This window comes from Macrotis lagotis, chromosome 4 (genome assembly GCF_037893015.1).
Source record: "Macrotis lagotis isolate mMagLag1 chromosome 4, bilby.v1.9.chrom.fasta, whole genome shotgun sequence".
Classification (NCBI taxonomy): domain Eukaryota; kingdom Metazoa; phylum Chordata; class Mammalia; order Peramelemorphia; family Peramelidae; genus Macrotis; species Macrotis lagotis.
Genome location: NC_133661.1, coordinates 251,666,632 through 251,688,756, shown reverse-complemented (window position 1 = coordinate 251,688,756; position 22,125 = coordinate 251,666,632). Strand labels below are relative to the sequence as shown.

Sequence of the window (22,125 nt, the reverse complement as noted above, 5' to 3'; positions counted from 1 at the left end):
CTTTTTTTTGTTTTGTTTTGTTTTGTTTTGCAAGGCAAATGGAGTTAAGTGGCTTGCCCGAGGCCACACAGCTAGGTAATTATTCATTGTCTGAGACCGGATTTGAACCCAGGTACTCCTGACTCCAGGACGGGTGCTTTATCCACTGCCCCACCTAGCCGCCCCAATTTTTATATTTCTTGCCAAAAACTTTTTTTGGGGGGGAGAGGGATTCTTTTGGATGAATTTGGGTTAAATGAATTTTTCAGTGGCTCCTGAGGAATGCATCGGCAGGGAGCGTCTGCCTCCATTCCCCGCAGGCCCTCGGCGGAGGCACCACGGAAGCTGAGTTCTGCCTGGCCCGGCCCAGGACGCCTTCCGGCCCCGCCCCTCCCCCCCGCTCCCCGCTAGCTGGAGCGGAAGCAGTCTGTCGACCCCTTTAGTCATCCCACAATGCCTCTCGCCGCCGGCGCGCGCCCGAGAGAGGAGGTGGTGCTGCCGCCGGCGCGCGCCCGTGCGTCCCTCCCGGCAGTACGCATGCGCCCAGGCCCGAGCTGGGCCCTAGCAACCGCCGCAGTGACAGTAGCAACGGAACAGAATGGTGAGTAACCTCCAGGGTCTGGGGAGGCCAAGCTTGGGCCGGGGGCCGAGGAGCGGTGGCGGTGGCGAGGAGCGCGGAGGGGCACTCCCAGGCCGAAGGGAAGGAAGCAGGAGGAGGGTCTGCGGCGGGGGGAAGGGCCTCGGGCCGATGGCCGCGGCTTGGGCTGGAGGAGAAGTGGAGTGAGAGGAGCCGGGGCGGGAGCCTCGGGGGCTGCCCGCCGTGATGGCCGCCACGCCGAAGGCACGCGTGCCCGCTCCAGGCCCCGGGGAGGCTGCCCAGGGGCGGGAGCCTGGCCGCCTCTCCCAGCCGTCGGGCGAGGCCCCGACCTGCCCGGGGCCCGGCCAGGTGAGCGCCGCCTCCGCCCGCGCATTGGCATGCCGCCCCGCACGCGCAAGGAGTTCTGGGAGCCGCGCCCCCAGCGGCCCTGCGCCCGGGAGCCACCTAGGACAGCACGTGGGGGCCTCCGGGAGCGTCGTGGGCGAGGAGCACAGATGGCCGGTGGGTTTCTTGTTGAAATTTCCCTGCTGGGATGGGGGCAGTTGAGTCACGAGCCGTAAAGGGAGCGGCGGGAAGGGCCTTGCCGCGCTTCTCTCCGAAAATGAGCCTTCCTCTTTATCTTGCATTCTTGTGGTCACAGCTAAGGACTAAAATGGTTCGTTCTAAATAATAGCAGGAAAAAAATCCGGCCTTAAATAGCTCTTCTGGTGTGAGTCATGAAAGTTAATTACCAGGTTCAAGTTTGCCTTTTGTACTAGTAGGCAGAGCCAGGGTCAGGGAATCGGTGCGTCGGACTAGTCTCTGGACTGAACAGAGGATCCAGTAAGGTTTTAGGTAGTCTGAAACCCAGGAGGTGCAAGGCCTGTGTCCAGAAAGCAGAACTGAAGAACAAACTGGCGACTGGTTTTACAACCAGTAAAACCAGAAAATGAATAGCTGAGAAGCACCTTGGCATTGTGGACGGAGGACTGGCAGGGTCTCCAGGTCCTGGATTCAAGTGCCTCGTGACCTGGCTGCAAATCATTTTAACTCTCCTTCTTACCTCCAGACAACTCTATAAGGCTTTAAGTTGCAGACAAACTAAATGTTTACCTGCATTATTAGAGGGAGTTTCTGGTGGGCTGGTAAATATTTAACAACCAGCATCTTCTCTCCTTAAAAACATACCTTTTCTCCATTACTTTAGTTTTTTTTGCAAGGCAAATGGGGTTAAGTGGCTTCCCCAAGGCCACACAGCTAGATAATTATCAACCGTCCGAGGTCGGATTTGAACCCAGGTACTCCTGACTCCAGGGCTGGTGCTCAATCCATTGTGCCACCTAGCTGCCCCTATTACTTTATTCAGTCTAAATTTGTCATCTGCTGATTTCCAAAGTATACTCAATAAAAATTTTAACAATCTTCTCTGAGAGCAATTGAATCTGACTCTTAACATACCCCTGCCACTGTAAATTTAACATTTGACTCTTACTAACAAGTTGGAGCTGACTTCCACACACCCAACCAGCTAGGTGGTGGCCCAGTGGATAGAGTCCCCGGGAGTCTGAAAATCCTGAGTTCAAATTTGACTTTCTAGTTATGTAACCCTTGGCAAATCACCTAATCTTGTTTGTCTCAATTTCTACATGTATGAAATTAGCTGGCAAGTGGCAAAATTCACAAAGAGTGGAACATGACTAAAAAAGCCACTACCACACTCGGTACCCTATACTAATGGAATTCCAAGTCCAATCCCATTTCATCCATGCAACTCCCTGATGGGAGGTGATTAAAATAGATAGATTATGGGTTTGTGGGGAAAGTCTACAGCTTTTTGTTGTTGTTTGTCACCATTCTTTGTAAGTTTTTCTCCTTAAGGTATAGGTGGAACTTTATTCACAGAAGTTGAGAGATTTTCTCAGCCTTTTATTTGGTAGACATTACTCTGGTCCATTTTTTTTGGAGGGGGAGACAGTGATATGTTATAAAAATAATTAAAACTCTTTCCTATCTTTTTCAAGCTGGTAATTCTGTGCTAATTTCATTCATAGAATGATACATATTTTGATTTAAAAAAATTCATTCCACAAATGTTGATTGCACAACTTTTGTGTAAAGGAGCCACCTAGGACAGCACATGGGGGCTGTATGCATTGAGGATGCATTGAAGAAAAAACTTGCATGTATGTAAATAAATACATGAAAGTTGCTTAACATTTGTCCGTTGGTGGGATTCAAATAAATTAACAACTGGTACTCTGCCCTAATAACCATTTTAAGTATACAAGAAGATATACTGAATGATATTTCAATATTTCCTGCATTTAATACTCAAATAGGATCAATAAAAGAGATACACAAAACTAGAATATGTTACTGTAAACAGATATATCCTTATGGAATGAAAGTAGTCACATAACCATAGCAGCCAATGTTGGAACATATGGAGAACCAAAACCCATTCCACCTATTTTAACTCTTTTTTCTTCTATTTCCATGGCTTCTGAAATGGATGATGAAGTAACCCTTGAAGTCTATATTTCTGGGGCAGCTAGGTGGCAGAGTGGATAGAGCACCATCCCTGGAGTCAGGAGGACCTATATTCAAATCTGGCCTCAGACACTTAATACTTAGCTGAGTGACCTTGGACAAGTCATTTAACCCCATTGCCTTGCAAAAATAAACAAACAAAAATCTATATTTCTATTGGTTCATTGTGTCCCAGTTTCCCATTGGTTTCACCGTTCAGGGAATACCAGCACACTCATAATATTGGGGGGGTGGAGTTTTGGGTATAACACAAAGTAGAAACAAATGATAGCTTGTCACCCCCTGGTTGTTTGGCACTTTTTCTCTTTATATGTTTGTTTACGGAAGCACAAAAAACAAGGGAATTAAAATGTATTTCATCAAAGATATGATGAGTTTTAAGAGTTGAATAAATAAATATTACAAGCATAGTTCCATCAATTTTTTTTCACCTATGGATGGAATGAACATTACTGCAGGGGCTAAGAAAACACTGTTGCACAGATAAACATTAAAAAAGTAAGGAATAGGGGCAGCTAGGTGGTACAGTGGATAGAGCACCGGCCCTGGAGTCAGGAGTACCTGAGTTCAAATCTGGCCTCAAACACTTAATAATTACCTAGCTGTGTGGCCTTGGGCAAGCCACTTAACACCATTGCCTTGCAAAAACCTAAAAACAAAACAAAACAAAAAAACAACTTGGAAGCACTAAAATACATGTAGTTTGCAATATTGTTATTTCTATAGAGGAAAAAAGTAAGGAATGTAAATTTGTGATTTCCACATTGGGCAGCTACCTATCTTAGGCCTGAGAACCCTGATTACAAGTGCCATTTTAGCAACCAGTTTGAGGAACTCAAGGTAAAATCAAATATAGTTTCTGCTGAAACTGGTGCCAACTGGCTGAATCCCACTGCTGATTTGTATATAATGTTGATTGAATTAAACATCTTAATAATAGACTAATGGGAATCATCAAATTTGAACCAATCAGAGTGCTTTAGGTTAATTTCAGATTCCCTTCTCCCAGCTTCCTCCTCCACCTCCATCTCTCTAGTTATATGATTTTCGTATCGAAAAGAACCATATATACCACTCTTGCTCATTTTATAGTTGACTTCAGATACTATGCTTAGACTTTTGGGCTACAAAGACAAAGAAAAGAAACAGTCCCGTCCTCAAGCAGCTTACATTCTATTGGGTTAGACAGAATAAGTACAAGGTAAATCGCATCTTGTTTTGTCCCCTTTTGATGAACTCATGATGGTTATGCTTTTTTTAGCTATATGTCCTATTTCCCTACCAAACCATAAGCTCAAATGAAATCAAAGTAGGCATTTCATAAATATTGAGTTAAAATCAGCTCAAGGAGGAGTTTTCGTCATTCTTCTGAGATAGATAATTTAGTTTTATTTAGGTTACTTTGGGGGTAATTCTATGGTGAACTCTTAGGAGCTGAAGACATTGTGATGACAACCAATATATGTCAAAGTAGACTTTACACAAGTCTAACTGAATGAATGCCACAGAGAGAAAGCCATCTGACCTGAAGTGCCCTGAGGAAATTCAGAAGTGGTTGCCCAGAACAAAGAATGGTCATTGTGATTACTAATGTGAAATGGAACAGGATGTGGTCATGAGCATGCTAGACCTGGATTTAGGAAATCTTGCTTCTGACCCATTTATTGTACAACCATGGACAAGTCATTTCATCTCTCTGAGCCTTAGCCTCAATATACTCATCTATAAAATAAGAATAACACCTGTGTAGTCTCCCTCACAGGGTTATTGTGATATCCAAGTGAGGTACTAGAAAAAGTGCTTTGATAATATAAATATCAAGAGTCAGGATGTAGGATTTTGATTGGAGAGTTGGGTTCATCCTAGCTGTATGACTTTTGCATCCTAGCTGTGTGACCACAGGCAAATCACTTCTCCTTATGATGACCAAGGAAATTCTCTAAGATAGTAAGGCATGAATGAGTTGTTGATCTGCAGTAGAGACATTTACAACACCAATGAAATAACAGAAAAAAATTGAGTCCCTAAAGTATGGCTAAATTCAATTCAATAGACATTAAGTACTGTAATGCATAAAGCTTAGCACTTGGACAGAAGTTTTCAACTAACATCCTTCTTTGGTATTTAACATTTTTATCAGTGGCTTGGATCAATGTATAGATGGCTTACTTGACATTTGTGCATATAATACAACACTAAGTATTAGCTAACAAGGGAAAGGAGAAAAGAACAATAAGATATTGGTAGACTAGAATACTAGGTTGAATCTAATAACATCATGGAGATAAGTATAAAGTCCTATACTTGGGTTCAGAAATGAACCTTAGAAATAGAGGATATGGGAGGTATGTGTAGCAACATTTGTGTGAAAAAAGTCTGAAAATCTTAAGTGTACCACACATTTAGTATTAGTCAACAATGTGAAAACTAGTTTACTGCTTTAATAGAGGAATCACTGTTCCTCTCTTATTTGGACCAAGGAAGCCGATAGTCCCATTATACTTTGCCCTGGCCTAACAACAACTGGAGTATTGTTTTTAGTTCTGGGTACCACATTTTAGGAAGGACATTTGATAAGCTATTATCCTGAAGAGTTCACCAGGGTGCTAAGGTACTGGGAGATTTTTAGCCAGTGGGGTGAAAAGGAAACCTTAGGAAGGATGTGATAACTGCCCTCAAATATTTTATGGTCTGATATATAGAAGGTGGATTAGATTTATTCTTCTTGACCCAAGGGAGCTGTACTGGAAACAATGAGTAAAAGTTTTAGAGAGATAGATTTCAACCAGTGGTAAACAAAATGTTTTTTTTTTTTAACAATTAAGAGTTATCTAAAAGTAGGTTGGAGGTCTTCAGGTGTAGGGGAATTTCTGTTCAGATATGTTTTGAAATTAGATGACTTCTCTGCCCTTCTCAGATTCTAGGTTCTAATGATGCTATATAAAATTAGCTCCTGTAATAGACTCAAGTATGTGCTACTTGCATATGATTAACTGATAATTATGATTAAGTTCTAAGCTAGTACTGATTTAGGATCCTTTGGAATAATGTAAATTGAAAATTGTCTCCTGTTGACTTTGGGAAAATCCAGTTCATATATAATATATTCTGTAAATTGAAAAGAATGATGGGGCGACTAGGTGGCGCAGTGGATAGAGCACCGGCCCTGGAATCAGGAGTGCCTGAATTCAAATCCAGCCCCAGTCACTTAATAATTACTTAGCTGTGTGGCCTTGGGCAAACCACTTAACCCCATTTGCCTTGCAAAAACCTAAAATAAATAAATAACAAACAGATAAATAGATAAATGAATAAATAAACAGATAGATAAATAAATAAATTGAAAAGAATGATTTTAAATATGACTCAATCATGGAAGATTATATGGTGCTACACAGGAAAAATAGTTCACTTAAACATTCAAATAATGATTCAAAACATTTATTCAGATAAAAACATTTATTAAGCACCCATATTATGTAGCATAGGAAAATGTTTAAAATTTTTATCTTTTGTCTTTTGTTCATTTTTCTCAGAAAACAGAAAATAGAGGGAGTATAAAATTTGAAGCTACTCTGTTTAAAAACTGGAACAGCTAGATGGTACAGTAGATAGGATCAGGGCCTGAAGTCAGGAAGTCTCATCTTTCTGAGTTCAAATCTAGTTTCAGATCCTTATTAGTTGTGTGACCCTGGGCAAGTCACTTAACCCTGTTTACCTGAATCAATTCATTTGTAAAAATGAGCTGGACAAAGAAAAAGCTTCAGATAAGGTCACAAAAAAAATCATTTGTGATTAAAACAGCTGAACAACCATTAAAACATTTAATTTTTTAAAATCAGTAGATGTCTACCTTTTTTAAAAAAAAAGATTAAGGGAAAGCTAGGTGGTGCAGTGGATAGAGCATCAACCCTGGAGTCAGGAGGACCCGAGTTCAAATGTGACCTTAGACACTTAATAATTGCCTCACTGTGTGACTTTGGGCAAGTCACTGAACTCCATGACCTTAAATAAATAAAAAAATCCAACAAAAAAATTAATTAAAAAAAGATTAAGACCCTAAATAGCTTTAATTCTGGGGTTCTTAAAATACATTTCAATAAAGATCAGTCTAGTGTAAATCTATATCTGCCCTGTCATACATCAGATATACTTCTTAAATATATGGTGTTCAACAGCTTATTTTTCTTTGGAAACTAGATGGGAGCTAGGTGGTGCAGTGGGTAGAACATCAGCCCTGGTGTCAGGAGGATTTGAGTTCAAATCCAGCCTCAGACATTTAATAATTGCCTAGTTGTGTGACCTTGGACTAGTCACTTTACCCCATTGCCTTAAATAAATAAAAACTTTAAAAAAAATCTTAAAAAAAACTAGATGAGAGTAGAATTTATGTGTGTGATAATGACCCTAACATCATGAACATTATTATTTTTTTTTTGCAGTGTCCTTAAATTAAGCACTCTGATTTCTATTCAGAAAAATGTAAATACCCTATCAAAACAAATTAGGATAAAATAGCATATCAACAAAGGTACCTTATTTTTTTTTAATTTTTTTTTTTAGGCAAAAGCAACAACAATTAAAGAAGCCCTAGCCAGATGGGTAAGTATATGAGTTCTTTTAAAAATTATAAAATATACTTTTTGACTACTAGAAATTTGGATCCTATAAAATAACTTTTAAGAATATAATTATTTGGATACCCCAATATCATCTGGTTAATCTTCATTCAATATCCATTCACTAATAAATGAATTTTTTGAAAAAGCCATCTATACACATTTATAATTCTATTTTTCATCTCTCATTCACATCCAAGCCAAACCCCAACCTAATTCATTGTAAGAACGAACTTCTTGGGGTGTCTAGGTGGCGTAGTGGATAAAGCACTGGCCCTGGAGCCAGGAGTACCTGGGTTCAAATCCAGTCTCAGACACTTAGTAATTACCTAGCTGTGTGGCCTTGGGCAAGCCACTTAATCCCGTTTGCCTTGCAAAAACCTAAAAAAATAAAAGCCTGAACTCTACATTAAAATTTGTCTAAAATTTTATTACATAGCATATGTGTTTTAACAATAGTGATTTAAGCATATAAATTATGTTCATTCACTTTTTAAAAATAAATACCCTCTCTTCATTCCCAATAACAGCAATGTAAATAACAGTCCTACTTCAGTAAGACAGTGCTTTGAAATATAATTTTTGGGGGACAAAATGATGCAATGTATTTTCACTGTCATTTGGAAGTATGGCTCAGTGTCGAAGTTCAGAGTAATACCACTTTACAATAACAAATTATATTTTAATAATTGTGATGTATCACAGCATGATTATCCTTTGTTGTTGTTTCTTACTGGATACAATCACAACATTACAAAGAAAAACAATTTTGAAAGACTTAAAACTCTAATGTAGAGTGTATCCATATTTTCAGAGGACCAATGAAACAGATTTTCCCTTTTTTGACAGAGCTGATGGACTCAAGATGGGGAGGGAGGGAGGGAGAGAGAGAGAGAGAGAGAGACAGAGAGACAGACAGACAGACACATATATTTTTCTCATAATTTGGATTTATTTTTCCTTGGCTATGCTTTTTTTTCTTAGGAGGGGTTTTTCCTCTATTTTTAATGGGGAGGAGAGTTAATGGGGGTGAAGAAGTTGTGATAATAATGCCAGGAAAAAACAAAGAAGGAAAAAAAGTCCATTGAGACAGTTTTAAAAATTCACAGACAAGAACAGAAGAAAGTTCAGAAGGAACTTTTTCAGACAAGCAGCATATACTTGTATGTTTCTTGGCTTCATTTACAGTCCTCTGTGTTCCGTTTTATTTAGAGAAATAGTCTTTTTGTGTTTAGAAGAAAATTTTGAAACAATAATAAAATATAAGTTATAAGTAACTCAGAACAATTGAAGCTGAGCTATTTGACACTTATAATGTTCTAACCCATAGTGATTAGATCTGGATCTTCTCTGAGGAGTTATACTCCATGCCCCATGAAATAAGGAGAATCTTTAGCTGTTACAAAGTTAAGGAAGCCTATTCCTGGTTCCTAGAAAGAGAAGATATTTACACCTTTATGACAAGAGATATGGAGAGTGGATATGATTGATTTCTGTGGCTAATTGAGAAGTATGCTATCTTTCTGGGATATTTGATAACAGTGTATTACTTAATAACCTGCTGGGATATAAGCCCAAAGTTAAATCTTTCTAAAAATTCATGTGCATATGAATAATACCACCAAAAGAAATCTGGAAAAAAAGTCTCTAGAAATAATGCAGTTCTAGAGATGAAATGGAAGGCTGTGGGAGGCACAAGTAGTCCCAACATCAATAAAGGATATTATTAGAAGAAGCTAAGAAGATGCTGTCAGAAGATGAAGTTGGATTTTCTGGGTTGTTGTATAACATACAAGGATTTGTAACTGCAGAGTGAACTGATGTTGTACAAGAGAATCAGCTGCCTGTTCATAGACTAGTACCAGGGAAATGCCTGTGAGAGCAGCACCAAAAAGAAACCTGGTGTTATATATATTTTTGAGGGCAGGATAGTGGTACAGGTTGTCATTGCTGCCCTCCCTGTCTTGATGTACATTTCTCCTAGAAAGATCCCTAATAAGACAAGAATAATCAAGTGTGCAGCTGTTAAGGGAGAGGAGAGAGCCCTTGGGAGCTTCTTGAACATAGAATTTTGACCAGAGACAAGGTCTGTTTAACAAAAACTGGGAAGAATGTATTTGTCTGGAGACTTATTTATCCAAATGGGAGAATTTTAAACTGAAAATAAAAGAAAGAAAGCAAAAAGTACTTAGATATAGCCTTTAAACCTGCTACCTTTGCGGTATGACATAAAAAGCAATGAAAGGTACATTCAATAATTTAAAAAACAATAACTGAAATAAAACTTATAGAGTGCATTCACAACTTCAGTTATGAACTTCAAAATGAACTTCAAAATGCAGAGAATGAATTTTAAGCAGTTGGTTTTTTAATACAAAGAAGTAAATAAATGACAGGAAAAAACTCCAATGCAGGAAAGATATTCTTTTTTTTTTCCTCCAAAAGAAAACAGTTACAATACAAAAGAAGCTAGTAAGATATTTAAAAGAAAATTCAGAATTGACACATGCTGTCTTTGTGACTACAGGAAACTAATACTGTAATTTGCAGAGAATCTGCATTTGTAGAGAAGATTCTTCAACTAAAAACTTTCTCTGCCAAGAAAATTGTTGATCCCAATTTAAAAAAATTCATGGGTCACATAGACCTGTGAACTTTGTGGAAGTCCATGAACTTGAAGTGGAAAGAATGGTAGTGGACAGTTGAATGAGGATAAGAGGAATATAAAGGATAGCATTGTGGAAGTAAATTTTAGATCTATCATAAATTCTTTATTTTTTCAATTAAATAATTTTCATTTCACTCTTGGAGAGGAAAATTCTACCAGAAACAAATCTACAACTCTCTTTGCAGAGTAGAAAAGCTACATCTCTCTTAGAGAGATGCCTGCTGACTAAGAAAAGTGACTTTCAAAGGATCAGTAGTCCACATGTGTTGGAGAACAGACTTGATCCACCAGGTTTTCCTGCCTCAGGTCAGCTATCCTCATTACACTATGCTGACTCTCTTGATACAGTTCACAGAAACTGGCACAGTGGCAAGATATACTTGTGATAGAAGCCTTCAACTATGCTGGAGATCACTTGCTACTAATAACACAGAACTAGATAAGTTCTTGACATGCTTTGATAATAATTTCATCTTTCAGAAGGTAGAGGAAGTCTTCTAGCTGAAATGACAGTGTAGAGGAGCCCAAATCTTACATGTATACTCCAGCAAAGATATTAAAAAGGCCCCAGATCTAGTATTTGTTGAGACATTCAAAGAAACAACATTGAACTCCCTCATTCTGATTAGACTTTACAAAAAGATAGTCAGAAACCTGTGTACTCTGTGAAAATATCTCCACCAGGGAGACTGTACAAGTTTAGTCTGCAAGCTGGGAATGGAACTTTAGTGGGCAATGGCAAGATCAAGGGTATGATTGTCCCCTATGGAGACAGGGCAAAGTTGAGGAGGTAGTTATGAAAACTGAGTAGACTGGGGAACTGGGAAGTTAGAGTGTTTGAATAAACAGCAGCAGGTATTTTGAAACCTCCTATAATTACATTTTGGATAAAAAAAGACTAAGTTAGACACTGAACTCATTGAGAAAGAAAATATTATGTTTTGGGATATTTGTAAATTACAGTTGCCAGAATCTAGATTGGGTAATAAAGTTGGAATAAATGGAACCCCAAAGGGGAAGAAATTACTGAGTGATGGTAATAAAGGAAGAGTCTAGAAGAAGCAGTCAGAGGAAATATGCTGGCTCTGTTACCATGATCAGTGAGTTGAATATAAGTGAAAGTACATCTAGAATTGGAAAGGATGACAAGAGGAGCAATGTCATCAGGAGGGAACCATATCTCAATGAATGCTAGAAGATGGAAGGAGTAAGAAAGGAGACTTATGAAAACCTGATAGTTCTATTACAGAGCAGTTAGACCCAAGGACACAACAGAAAGGACTGGTAGATTGGATATTGGATATTGCATAGAGTTAAGGGGAATGGAAATAGAGATGGAGATGAGAGAATGAATTGCTAAGGTGGGGGGGGTCTGTATCATGACTGTGGAAAGCAGAATGTCATTCATTGGGGAATGATTCCAGGCAGAGTAAAAGTGAAGTCTGCCTCTGAAGTTAGGCAAATTAAATTAGTAAATTCAAGGTCAACGATTTGTATTGGCACAGGCCTCAACTGCCCTGATCAGCCTGACAGTGGGAGATGGTTTGTTCAACACAGAAGCTCCAGGGAGTAGGACTTGTTTATTAGGGAAACCTAGTGAAAAGAACTCACCCCTAAGCTCTTCCCTCCCAAAGCAGGGCTGACTACATTTTGCCCTTGGACTAGTCAGGAAAGCTAAGGAGAAAGAAGAAAAGTTTAAATCCCAGTTCTAGTACCTGAACAAATCTCTCTCAGACTCAACCCAAAATTAAATTCACAGAGGTGTTGAGGGTTAAAAAAAAACAGACCCCCCAAAACATGTATTAAACATTAAAAATAAAGCACTCAATTGGGGTAGTCCTTCATAAGAAGGAAATGGGATCCTAGATGTAGAGCATGAGGTCTTTGAGGTCATCTAGTTCAATCCTATTACTGTAAAGTGAGCACCAGAGAGGTTTAAATGACTTGCCCAAGTCATGCACTAAGTGTATAACTTTTGACTACAAATCCAGAATGTGCCACATTGCTTTTCAAGCTCAGTAGTAGAAATGAGGCTTCTTCAACTTTTATTTTTTTGATTTCTACTTCAGAGTAAGAATTGAAATTAGAATAAAGAAGAGATGACAAAGAAAATAGCTGATATTAGAAGTCTAGAATACTGGATATAAGGGAAGCTTGTTGGAGGACTAGAACACCCTCCTAGGAAAGTGTTTAAAATTAAATGGAACTTAAAAAGGATAAAAACATCACTTGTACAAAAATATTTATAGCAGCCCTGTTAGTGGTGGCAAAGAATTAGAAATTGAGTGAATGTCCATCAATTGGTGAATGACTGAACAAATTATGGTATATGTACGTTATGGAACACTACTGTTCTATTAGAAACCAGGAGGGATAGGAATTCAGGGAAGCCTGGAAGGATTTGCATCAACCGATGATGAGCGAAGATGAGCAGAAGCAGAAGAACATTGTACACCCTAACAGCAACATGGAGGTGATGATCAATCTTAATGGACTTGCTCATTCCATCAGTGCAACAATCAGGGATAATTTTGGAGTATCTGTGATGGCAAATATGATCTGTTTTCAGAGGAAAAATTGTGGAATTTGAACAAAGACCAAAGACTATTACCTTCAATTTAAAAAAAAATCTTATTATGTAATTTTGCTATCTTATATTTTATGTTTTTTTTCCCTTAAGGATATGATTTCTCTCTCAACGCATTCAACTTAGATCAATGTATAGCATGGAAATAAAAAAATTAAAAAAATAAATGGAACTTAAAAGCTTTGACTATCCTAGACATGAAATATCTTCTTTAATTCTTCCTTCTCCATTTGGTATTGGTGTACCATTGAATTTTTTGATACACTCAGGTGACTGTGGTACATAAGATTAGTATTTATTTAATGAAAACATTCATTAGGAGAGACTAATAACTGATAGTGAACTTTAAAATTTTTTTGAGTTAAAATGGAGGGATTCTTAGAAGTTATTACCCTGTTTTAGTTAAACATTCCAATTGGAACAATATTCTTCTTCCCACTTTTTTTGTCACAGGAAGAAAAATCAGGTCAGAAGCCTTCAGAAGCCAAAGAAGTAAAACTTTATGCCCAGATTCCCCCTGTAGAGAAGATGGATGCATCACTGTCCATGCTTGCTAATTGCGAGTAAGTTATGAAAAGACAAATCAATTATTCTGTCTCACCAATTCTAAAATTGTCAATTTCCTTTTTTGTCTTTTTAAATAATACTTTAAGAAAGATATGTGTTTTTCTCTGCACCTTATACATTTCCCCCTTATAACGTATCCTCTGATGATCAAACATTTAAACAGACTACTACTGATTTAGGAGTTTCTAGGATCATTAATAGAGTGTTATCCAAAGGTACACTTTCTTCATTGTGTCTGAAAATCATCAGCATGGAGAATATGGAGGAATCAAAGAACTGCTTCCCTGTACATGTGAAATCTGTACATTACCTCTTTCCTAGACAAAGTTATGAGTCAAAATATATATATTAAAAATAACCTGCTGAAAGTTCCATCTTATAGTTATTCTTTGATACCACATGAATATGTTAGAATGAATACTCTGTACCAATTTTATAGTTTGGTCCCTTTGTATTATAAGTGCAACATAAAAAAAAAACCCTAGCAGTTTAACCTACAATGACTTTTACATAGAGACTGGAAATCAACATTGTATGGTATCTTATTATGTAATGCTGTCACATTAAACCAATAGCATTTGGATAAGATCAGTGTAATGAGAATTGCTTTAAAAATCATTTCTGACCAGGTTTGGTGGAGGGGGAGGACCTCTGATTTCATTGACAGAGGGAGTGTACATTAAAGTAAGTCTCTCTACCAATGCAGATCAGTCACTGTTCTGAAATTTATAACTTTAGAGAGTTATGTGGGACACACACAGGTATTTGTCAAAGGGACTTGAACCTGTGTCTCCTGGACTCCAAGCATTATACCATGTTGTCCTGAGCAATTCTGATCCACATAATTATTTTCGAGTCTTTTTTCAACTGTAACATGAGGTCATTGTATTGGCTCTAAGGTTCCATCAAACTGTAAATTCTGTTCTCTTTCCTAGATACTGTGAAAAGGTACATTAGCATGGTATAGTCCGAGGATCATGGAACTTAAGAGTTCTAGTTCTAACTCCTGTACTGGCTCTATTTGGGCAAATGACAACTTATAGGGCTCAGATTACTCATTTATGAAATGGGGCTAATGACTTGTATTGGAATTACTGTAAGTTCTTTAAAGCATTTTTTGAGTCTTTTTTTAAATTAGATTTTGCATTGGGAAGGATAGCAAGTTTCAATAATAGATCTTAAGAAGTGAGAAAGAACTGATTTATGAGGGATTAAAGGCATTTAAATGAGGGCCCATTTGGACTCATTTTTGTATTTATGCCAGCCTAGATTCAGGATGTTCCAAAAGTCATAGTGCAGTGGTTTTACTATCTTAAACTGCACTGGAATTTTTGGGACATCTCTAGCCTCGTTAACGGAGACGAGTACATGACAAGGTACAGGCAGCACAATCTAATACTAGACTTAGAGTCAAGAGGATTTGGGTTTGAATTTCACCTCAGAGGCTTGTAGCTGTGTAACCCAGAGCAAACCACTCAGTATTGCCAGGCCTTAGTTTCCTCATTTGTAAAATGTGGAGGTTTGACTTGATAATATGTCATTCTTTCTGTATCAGATCTCTGCTCCTATTAAACATGAATATTCTTTGTCAAGGCAGCTGTAGTATTAATGTTGGCCTTAGATCCATGAGGTCTGCGTTACAGTTCTAGAGGCTTTGAGTTTTACTACAGTTTTCCTTACCATAGCCCTGTGAGGCAGGTGGTTCAAAGGTTGTCATTTGAGGATCCTTGGCAGAGAGATTGCCCTGAAGATGGTCACATTGGTAAGGCCAGTGGCCTGCTGGCATTCATGAAAGGACTTGGTATGGGTGCAGCTTTGCTCCCCTTGGGGAGCTTATTACTATAACAGGGGAAATAACACAAAAAAGGCTATTGAGGAGGAGGAGGTGCCTTCAGAGGAAGCATAGTGTCAAAGTTGGGAAAGTTAGAAACAGAGTCAGGTGGGGAATAAAGGTTAGGCACCTGGCTCTACTCTAAAATGAAGGCCCCTAGGAATAGCTCACCTATGGGTAAAGAGGATTGGCATGGTAGAGGGATGGTCTAGGGTGAGAAGGCTGCAGGGTTGGAGGAATTTTTGAGGGTAAGATGGCCCCAAGTGCTAGGGAAGTAAGTGAAGGAGTCACTTATTAGAGTAGAATCCAGGTCTCCTGACTTCTATTTCAGGACCTTTTCCACTACACTATATTATTGCCTTTCAACTAGAAATCATCTAATAGAACCCTTCAGCTTATAGATGGAGAAAGTTGCTTCACAGCTTTGGAAAGAGTGAGGTTACTACAGTGAGGTAACTGTAGTATGTGAATTACTGTTATGATATATTTGGAGAACACTTTGCTGTGAAGCAGTCCTCTTCAGTGGTGTTAATTATGGCATTCACACATTCTCTTCCTTAATGGTACACACCCCATCAGAGGAACCATCTCCAAGATAAAAATCCTTAGGACCTTTTAGCTCAGGATCAGAGTCCCTGAAAATGAGCTTAGAAAGGCGTTGTCAAGGGTGGCTAGGTGGCTTAGTGGATAGAGCACCGAACCCAGAGTTCAAATCAGGCCTCAAGACACCTAATAATTGCTTAGCTGTGTGGCCTTGGGCAAGCCACTTAACCCCATTGCCTTGCAAAAACCTAAAAAAACAAAGGAATTGTCAGTTATCTATAGGGTTTCACTCATGAATGATTGGTACTTTGAGTAGGTTATCCCTTCCCAGACCTTAAGAGAATTAGTTATCAGCCATATTCATAGTACACTGAGCTATCCACTTCTCAGTTTGACTGAAAATTCTTTAGGTAACTAGAAAACATTTGAAATTACCAATAATTTTTATTTAAAAACATTTTAAAATTACTTTAAGATAACAAAAGAAGTCAAGAATTATTTTTAAGCTCACTCTTTCTGAACTTTAAAGTAGTCCATATAAATGTGAGAGTAGCTAGATGATTCAGTGGATGGGGCACCAGGCCTAAAGTTAAAAAGATCTAAGTTCAGACTAATCTCAGACACTTTTATTAGCTGCGTGACCCTGGGTAAGTCCTTAACCCTATTTGCTTCAGTTCCTCATCTGTAAAATGGGGATACACTGGAGAAGGAAATGGCAAAGAACTCTAATATTTTTGCCAAGAAAACCCCCAAAGACTTTGTCCATGGGGTTACTTAGAGTTGGACGTGACCAAATGACTGAACAACTGCAATATAAACATGAGCTATTATCATTATTATTCTCATTAAAAAGGTTTTAAAGAATTTGGATATGAGACTTTAAGATAAAGCAAGAACATAAACAATGATAGCATTCTTGTTGTAATTAGTGTTCAGGAATTTTTCCTATGACATTGTTGATTTTCTGATTAATTTAAGTTTTTATTCTCTCTAAGGAAGCTTTCACTGTCTACAAACTGCATTGAAAAAATTGCCAATCTGAATGGTTTAAGTAAGTAATCTATTAGTTATTTGAGTTTTTAGCTGCTTGAAATAAGCTTTCCAAAGTTTGATGACAGTTTGATCATGGTTACATAAAAATAATTGTCATATAAAAGAGAAGCCCAAATATCTGAGATCTTGATATCATAAGACAACTGCAGACATAACTGTATTGAACAATCTTAGATTTGACACATCAGCAATACAAGGATTTTGTATGTGTGCAACATTCAGATGAACTAGAAAGTGTTAGAAAATAGGTAGAACTGAGAAATTCAGATAATTTGATGTTTACTTAGTTTTGAGGGAGGAATTATTAGAGTATACAATTGAAATGAAAAGATCTATTCTTGTTTTTTGCAGACTTGGGAATTATTTAAGACATTTCATTTCTGTTCCTTGAGAAAAACACTTAACTTTTGACCATCATTTTTCTCACCTGTAAAAATGAGGTCATGATTTAGACTAGATGGTTCTGAGGTCTCTTCTAACTTCCAAGTCTATAATCCTACGAAAATGGACATAATGATTAATTGTAAAGTTGTTGAAATATAGTACAAAAGATAGTATATTTTTTATCCTGAGATCATAGGATGTAGAGCTGAAAGTGATCTTTGAAATCATCCAGTCTAGTACTGTCAATGCACAGTTTTTTTGTTTTTAATTTTTTTGCAGCATGAATGAGCAAACATACTTTTTCCTGTACATTTGCAAGGCAATATGTTGGGGTTGGATCTATTTACTATGGTATCATTGGAACAGAGTGATAATCCCCAACAAGCCCCAAGGGGAATTTAGTTTATATCCTTGGCCCCATTAACACTATTTTCTCAGCCAGGGGAATTCACAGGATTATCTGAACAAAAAATCCTTTGTTGTGTTGAGTTCTAAAGAATAATCCTTGTCTACAGCTTATGTTTTTTCCTCACCAAAATAGTGGAACTCAAAGATGCAATATTTTGGTTTCAATGGGAGCTTCTGTGAAAAATTATTTCATTGTTCCTAGGAGTAGCCACTTTACATGGCATCATAAAGTAATGAAAAATTTGCAGTGCCTTATATTAAAACATTTAATAATTTTTGGTGTTAATACAACTATAAAATGTTTTATTCCTTACTAGTAAATATTGAATGATATTTTTGACCTGACATCACTTTTCTCATATTTTTTCAAATATAATTTATCAAAACTTTCATTCTCCTTGATAAGCTTATATATCAAAATTAATTAAAACTCGAATTTTATTTTTTAAAAATAGCATATCTCTATGGAGAAGCTTCAATCTGTCATTCCTATAAATGATAGTGATTTAATTTATATTTTTATATCATATATTTATTTGTAGGGACTTAAAAAGTCAAAGCTTGTTGCAGAGAATAATTCATTAATACTTATAATGAGAGTATAAAAGCATTGAGGACTGATTATAAGGTTCCAAGGAACAAGCATATTTAAACTAAATTGTGATAATAAGAATATGGAAAATAGTATAAACTTTAATCTAAAGTAATGATACTTATTCCTGAGGAAAGAGGATGTTCAGAAATTTGATTATAATCCTTTTTCAACATCATTAAAAAGATTGAAAGTATAGATTTTTTAAAAACAAAATAAAATTTTATTTTTTTGTGTATATCTTCATACTATGAAAGGCTTAAAATATAGCTTATTAGATTCAGCATTTATTCAACTATTACATGATTGCTTTCTACAACCAATAATTAACATCTTTATCAGTAAGCACTTGAAAATCAGTCAAACTTATAATCATTGCTTTAATGAGATACTATCATGGTGTAAAATTTTAAATTTTGACATTTATTTTATGTGCAATGTATTTGGCTGGTATTTTATCAAAGAAGCCATAATACTTTTATTGATTTGTCATTTAGTATTCCTATTTTTGGTAACTATGCTTCTGGCATTCCCTCTCCCTTCTCTTCCCCATAGACCCTTATTTCCAAGCTTGTCACAGAGGTCCAGACTGAGAAATTTGTCTTTCTCCCCTATAATTGCCTGGACTCAGACTGATTCTTTTATTCATAATTTAAGAATCTTTTTGAACATTATATATGTGCTAAGTATAATTGTACTATCATGTGAGATTATATCTAAAAATGCTATATAAATTTTGCAAACTCTATGCTTTGTAAATTTCAGTTAATACTCTATGCTTTGTAAATTTCAGTTAATATCACCTTTACAACAGTGTATATTATAACTAGAAGGATCCATTATAAATTGGCTCTATTTCCCTTATTTAGTATACATTTAACCAAACTTGCTGTCTCTGAATTGGGCATTTCTCCTACCTTCACAGTCCCCTGCACAAGCTGTCTTACCTACATGGAATGCATTCTTTCGTAATCTCAGCTTCTTGGGATTCCCAATTTCCTTCAAGGCTCAACTCAGGAAGGCCACAGCTTTCCTGCCCAAGGCTTTTCTGTGCAGCATCTCTACCCTCAAGTGTTAGTGCTCCTCTCTTCTCAAGTTATTGTGCATTTATTTAGACATATGCTCCTAGACATATGTCTTTCTAGATATATGCTTCATCTCCTCCCTTCTCCCATCCCATCAAGATTAATTATTAGAGGGTAAAGCATTTTTTCCATCTTTGTATTTCATGTGAGAGATGTTATAAGGATATAATTAATAAATGTTTTTTGCATTGAATAAAAAAACCATTTTCTCTCTATTATAGAAAACTTGCGGATCTTGTCACTGGGAAGGAATAACATAAAGAATTTAAATGGATTGGTAGGTTACCTTTCATAATGCTCTTTTTGATACTTAGGACTGCTTCTTTCTTTTATGCGGGGTCCACTTTTAATCCTTTCTACATCTCTTTAAAGAAGAAACTTGGAGAGCATTCATTTGCAGTACAATCTACTTTTCTATCCATCTCCTAGGAACATAATAATAATAATAACAACAACAACAACAACTCATATATGTTGGTGTTGTTTAGGTGTCAGTGATTTCAGACTCTTTATGATCCCATTCAGGATTTCTTGGCAGAGATACTGAAATGTTCTGCCATTTCCTTCTGCAGCTTCTTTTACAGATGAGGAAACTGAGGCAAAGAGAGTTAAGTGACATGTGCAGGGTCACACAGTTAGAAAGTGACTGAGGTTGGAGTTGAACTCAGGTCTTCCTTGACTCTAGACCAGGTGCTGTATCTCTCTATAATTTACCTTTATACGGTGTCTCAGAAGTGCCAGCCCACAGTGCTAAGCACGTATTTTACAAATATGATCTCATTTGATCCTCATAACAACTCTGGGAAGTAGGTGCTGTTATTATCCCTGTTTCACAGATAAGAAAACTGAGACAAACAGAGGTTAAGTGATTTGCCCAGGGTTCCATCACTAGTAATTACTGAGATTAAATTTGAATTCAAGTCTACCTGACTCCAGAGCTAGCACTCTAACTACCTCAAATAACAATAAAAACCATTAGCAATTAGATATTAAATGAATGTGATGGATGAACAACTAATATTTGGAAGAATTATTTCAGCTGAAATAGAATTACAAAGTTGAATAGAGAGAACCTTTTTCCTCCTAGAAAAGTAATGCAGGGCGGAGCCAAGATGGTGACATGAAGGGATGGAGTCTTAGGGGCTCTCTGATAAAACCTGAAACTAAAGACTCTAACTAAACTTTCAAGAGACAGAACCCACAAAGGGACCCAGTGAGGCAGTTCTTCTACTCAAGGTAACCTGGAAAAGAGCAGAAAGGCTCTGCTCCCCGGGGTCGAAGGGGCGGCCCGCTAGAGGGGTGGCCCGCCAGAGTGAAAGAACTTCAGCCTCCCGGAGGCAGCTCCAGGGCGCTGGGAAGTCTCCTGAGCTGCACCCCAGGGAGCACCAGGCACAAAGTGGTGGAACAGCGGGGGACCTCTGCCAGAGCGAGCACATGGAGCCCAGCCCTCAGGGCACACAGCAAACAGCTTGGTCTTTTGGCAGCCCACACCCAGAAACAGAAGCAGGCAGAGCCAGTAAGCAGGAGCCCCCAGGGCATGAGCCCATTGAGCTGAGGGAGAGGAGTGAAGAGACAGAGACTGCAGAGCTCTGTCCTCTGCCTCTGGAACAGGACTCTGGGGCTCTGACCACATTCAGATCCTGATCGCAGTCTAGGCCCCCCCCCCCACCGAACAACAGGGGCCCCCCCAACCTCGGCCCCATGGCAGAGGGCGCTTATGGTCATTCACAGACCAGGAGGGAGGACAGAGCCTCACACACTGAGACCCTTGTGGGAGTGTCCCAAAAGCTCAGGAAGCACCCCCCAAAAAACAGGCTGAGGCTGGGAAAATGGGCAAGCAAAGAAACAAGAGGAAGACCATTGAGAAATATTTTGCAAATGAGCCCAAGAAGGATCAAAATACTCAGTCTGAAGATGAGGAAGCACAAGCTCCTGCATCTAAAGACTCCAAGAAAAACAGAAATTGGGCTCAGGCTATGACAGAGCTCAAAAAAGACTTTGAAAATCAAATGAGGGAGTTGGAAGAAAAACTGGGAAAAGAAAGGAGAGAGATGCAGGAAAAACATGAAAATGAAGTCAGCAGCTTAGTCAAGGACATCCAAAAAAATGCTGAAGAAAATAGCATGCTTAAAAACCAGCTTAGGTCAAATGGATAAAACAGTTCAAAAAGTTATTGAGGAGAAGAATGCTTTAAAAAGCAAAATTCGTTGCTTCCAAATGAAAAAAAGATAAGACTGTTATAGTTCCCTCTTAGAAAACAAAATTTATTTATTGGGAGTCTGAAATAACCTTATAAAATTGAGTAATCCATAAATCCTATCTTCCAAGCATTTATTAAACACTATTATGTACAAGTCCTCATATTGTGCTCTAGGGATTAAAAAGACAATTCAAATAGTACCTACACTAAAACAGCTAACATTCCACTGACAATCATTGTTGAGCACTTTTCTACAAAGAAAAATAAAAATTCTCTAGGGTCGTATTTTGAAGCACTAAAGACAGATAGTAGGGCTTTAAGAAAGTAAGTCAGTAGAGCCCAAGGTTAGGCCTAAGAAAACTTTGATTTATATTTTCTTTTTTTTCGTTGCTTCTTGATTCAGATTCTTTATTATTACTGAAGACCTGGAAATAGGTATACCTATTAGCTGTCATGGGTACATTGTTACTATTTTTTATTTA

At 37.9% G+C, this 22,125-nt stretch overlaps 1 protein-coding gene across 3 annotated transcripts in view; it reads left to right on the top strand.

Annotated features, from left to right (window-relative positions):
• The first annotated feature begins 444 nt into the window (after window positions 1–444).
• The window catches only part of DNAL1 (dynein axonemal light chain 1), a 34,627-nt gene continuing 12,946 nt past the window's right edge, over window positions 445–22,125 (top strand). Inside the window, exons 1-5 of one of the 3 annotated variants that reach the window (XM_074235761.1) lie at window positions 445–580; window positions 7,670–7,708; window positions 13,434–13,543; window positions 16,917–16,972; window positions 19,665–19,720. In XM_074235761.1, coding sequence (XP_074091862.1) covers window positions 578–580; window positions 7,670–7,708; window positions 13,434–13,543; window positions 16,917–16,972; window positions 19,665–19,720 — 264 coding nt within the window. In that variant the 5' untranslated portion in view covers window positions 445–577. The other 2 variants (XM_074235760.1, XM_074235759.1) reach the window with 2 other exon arrangements.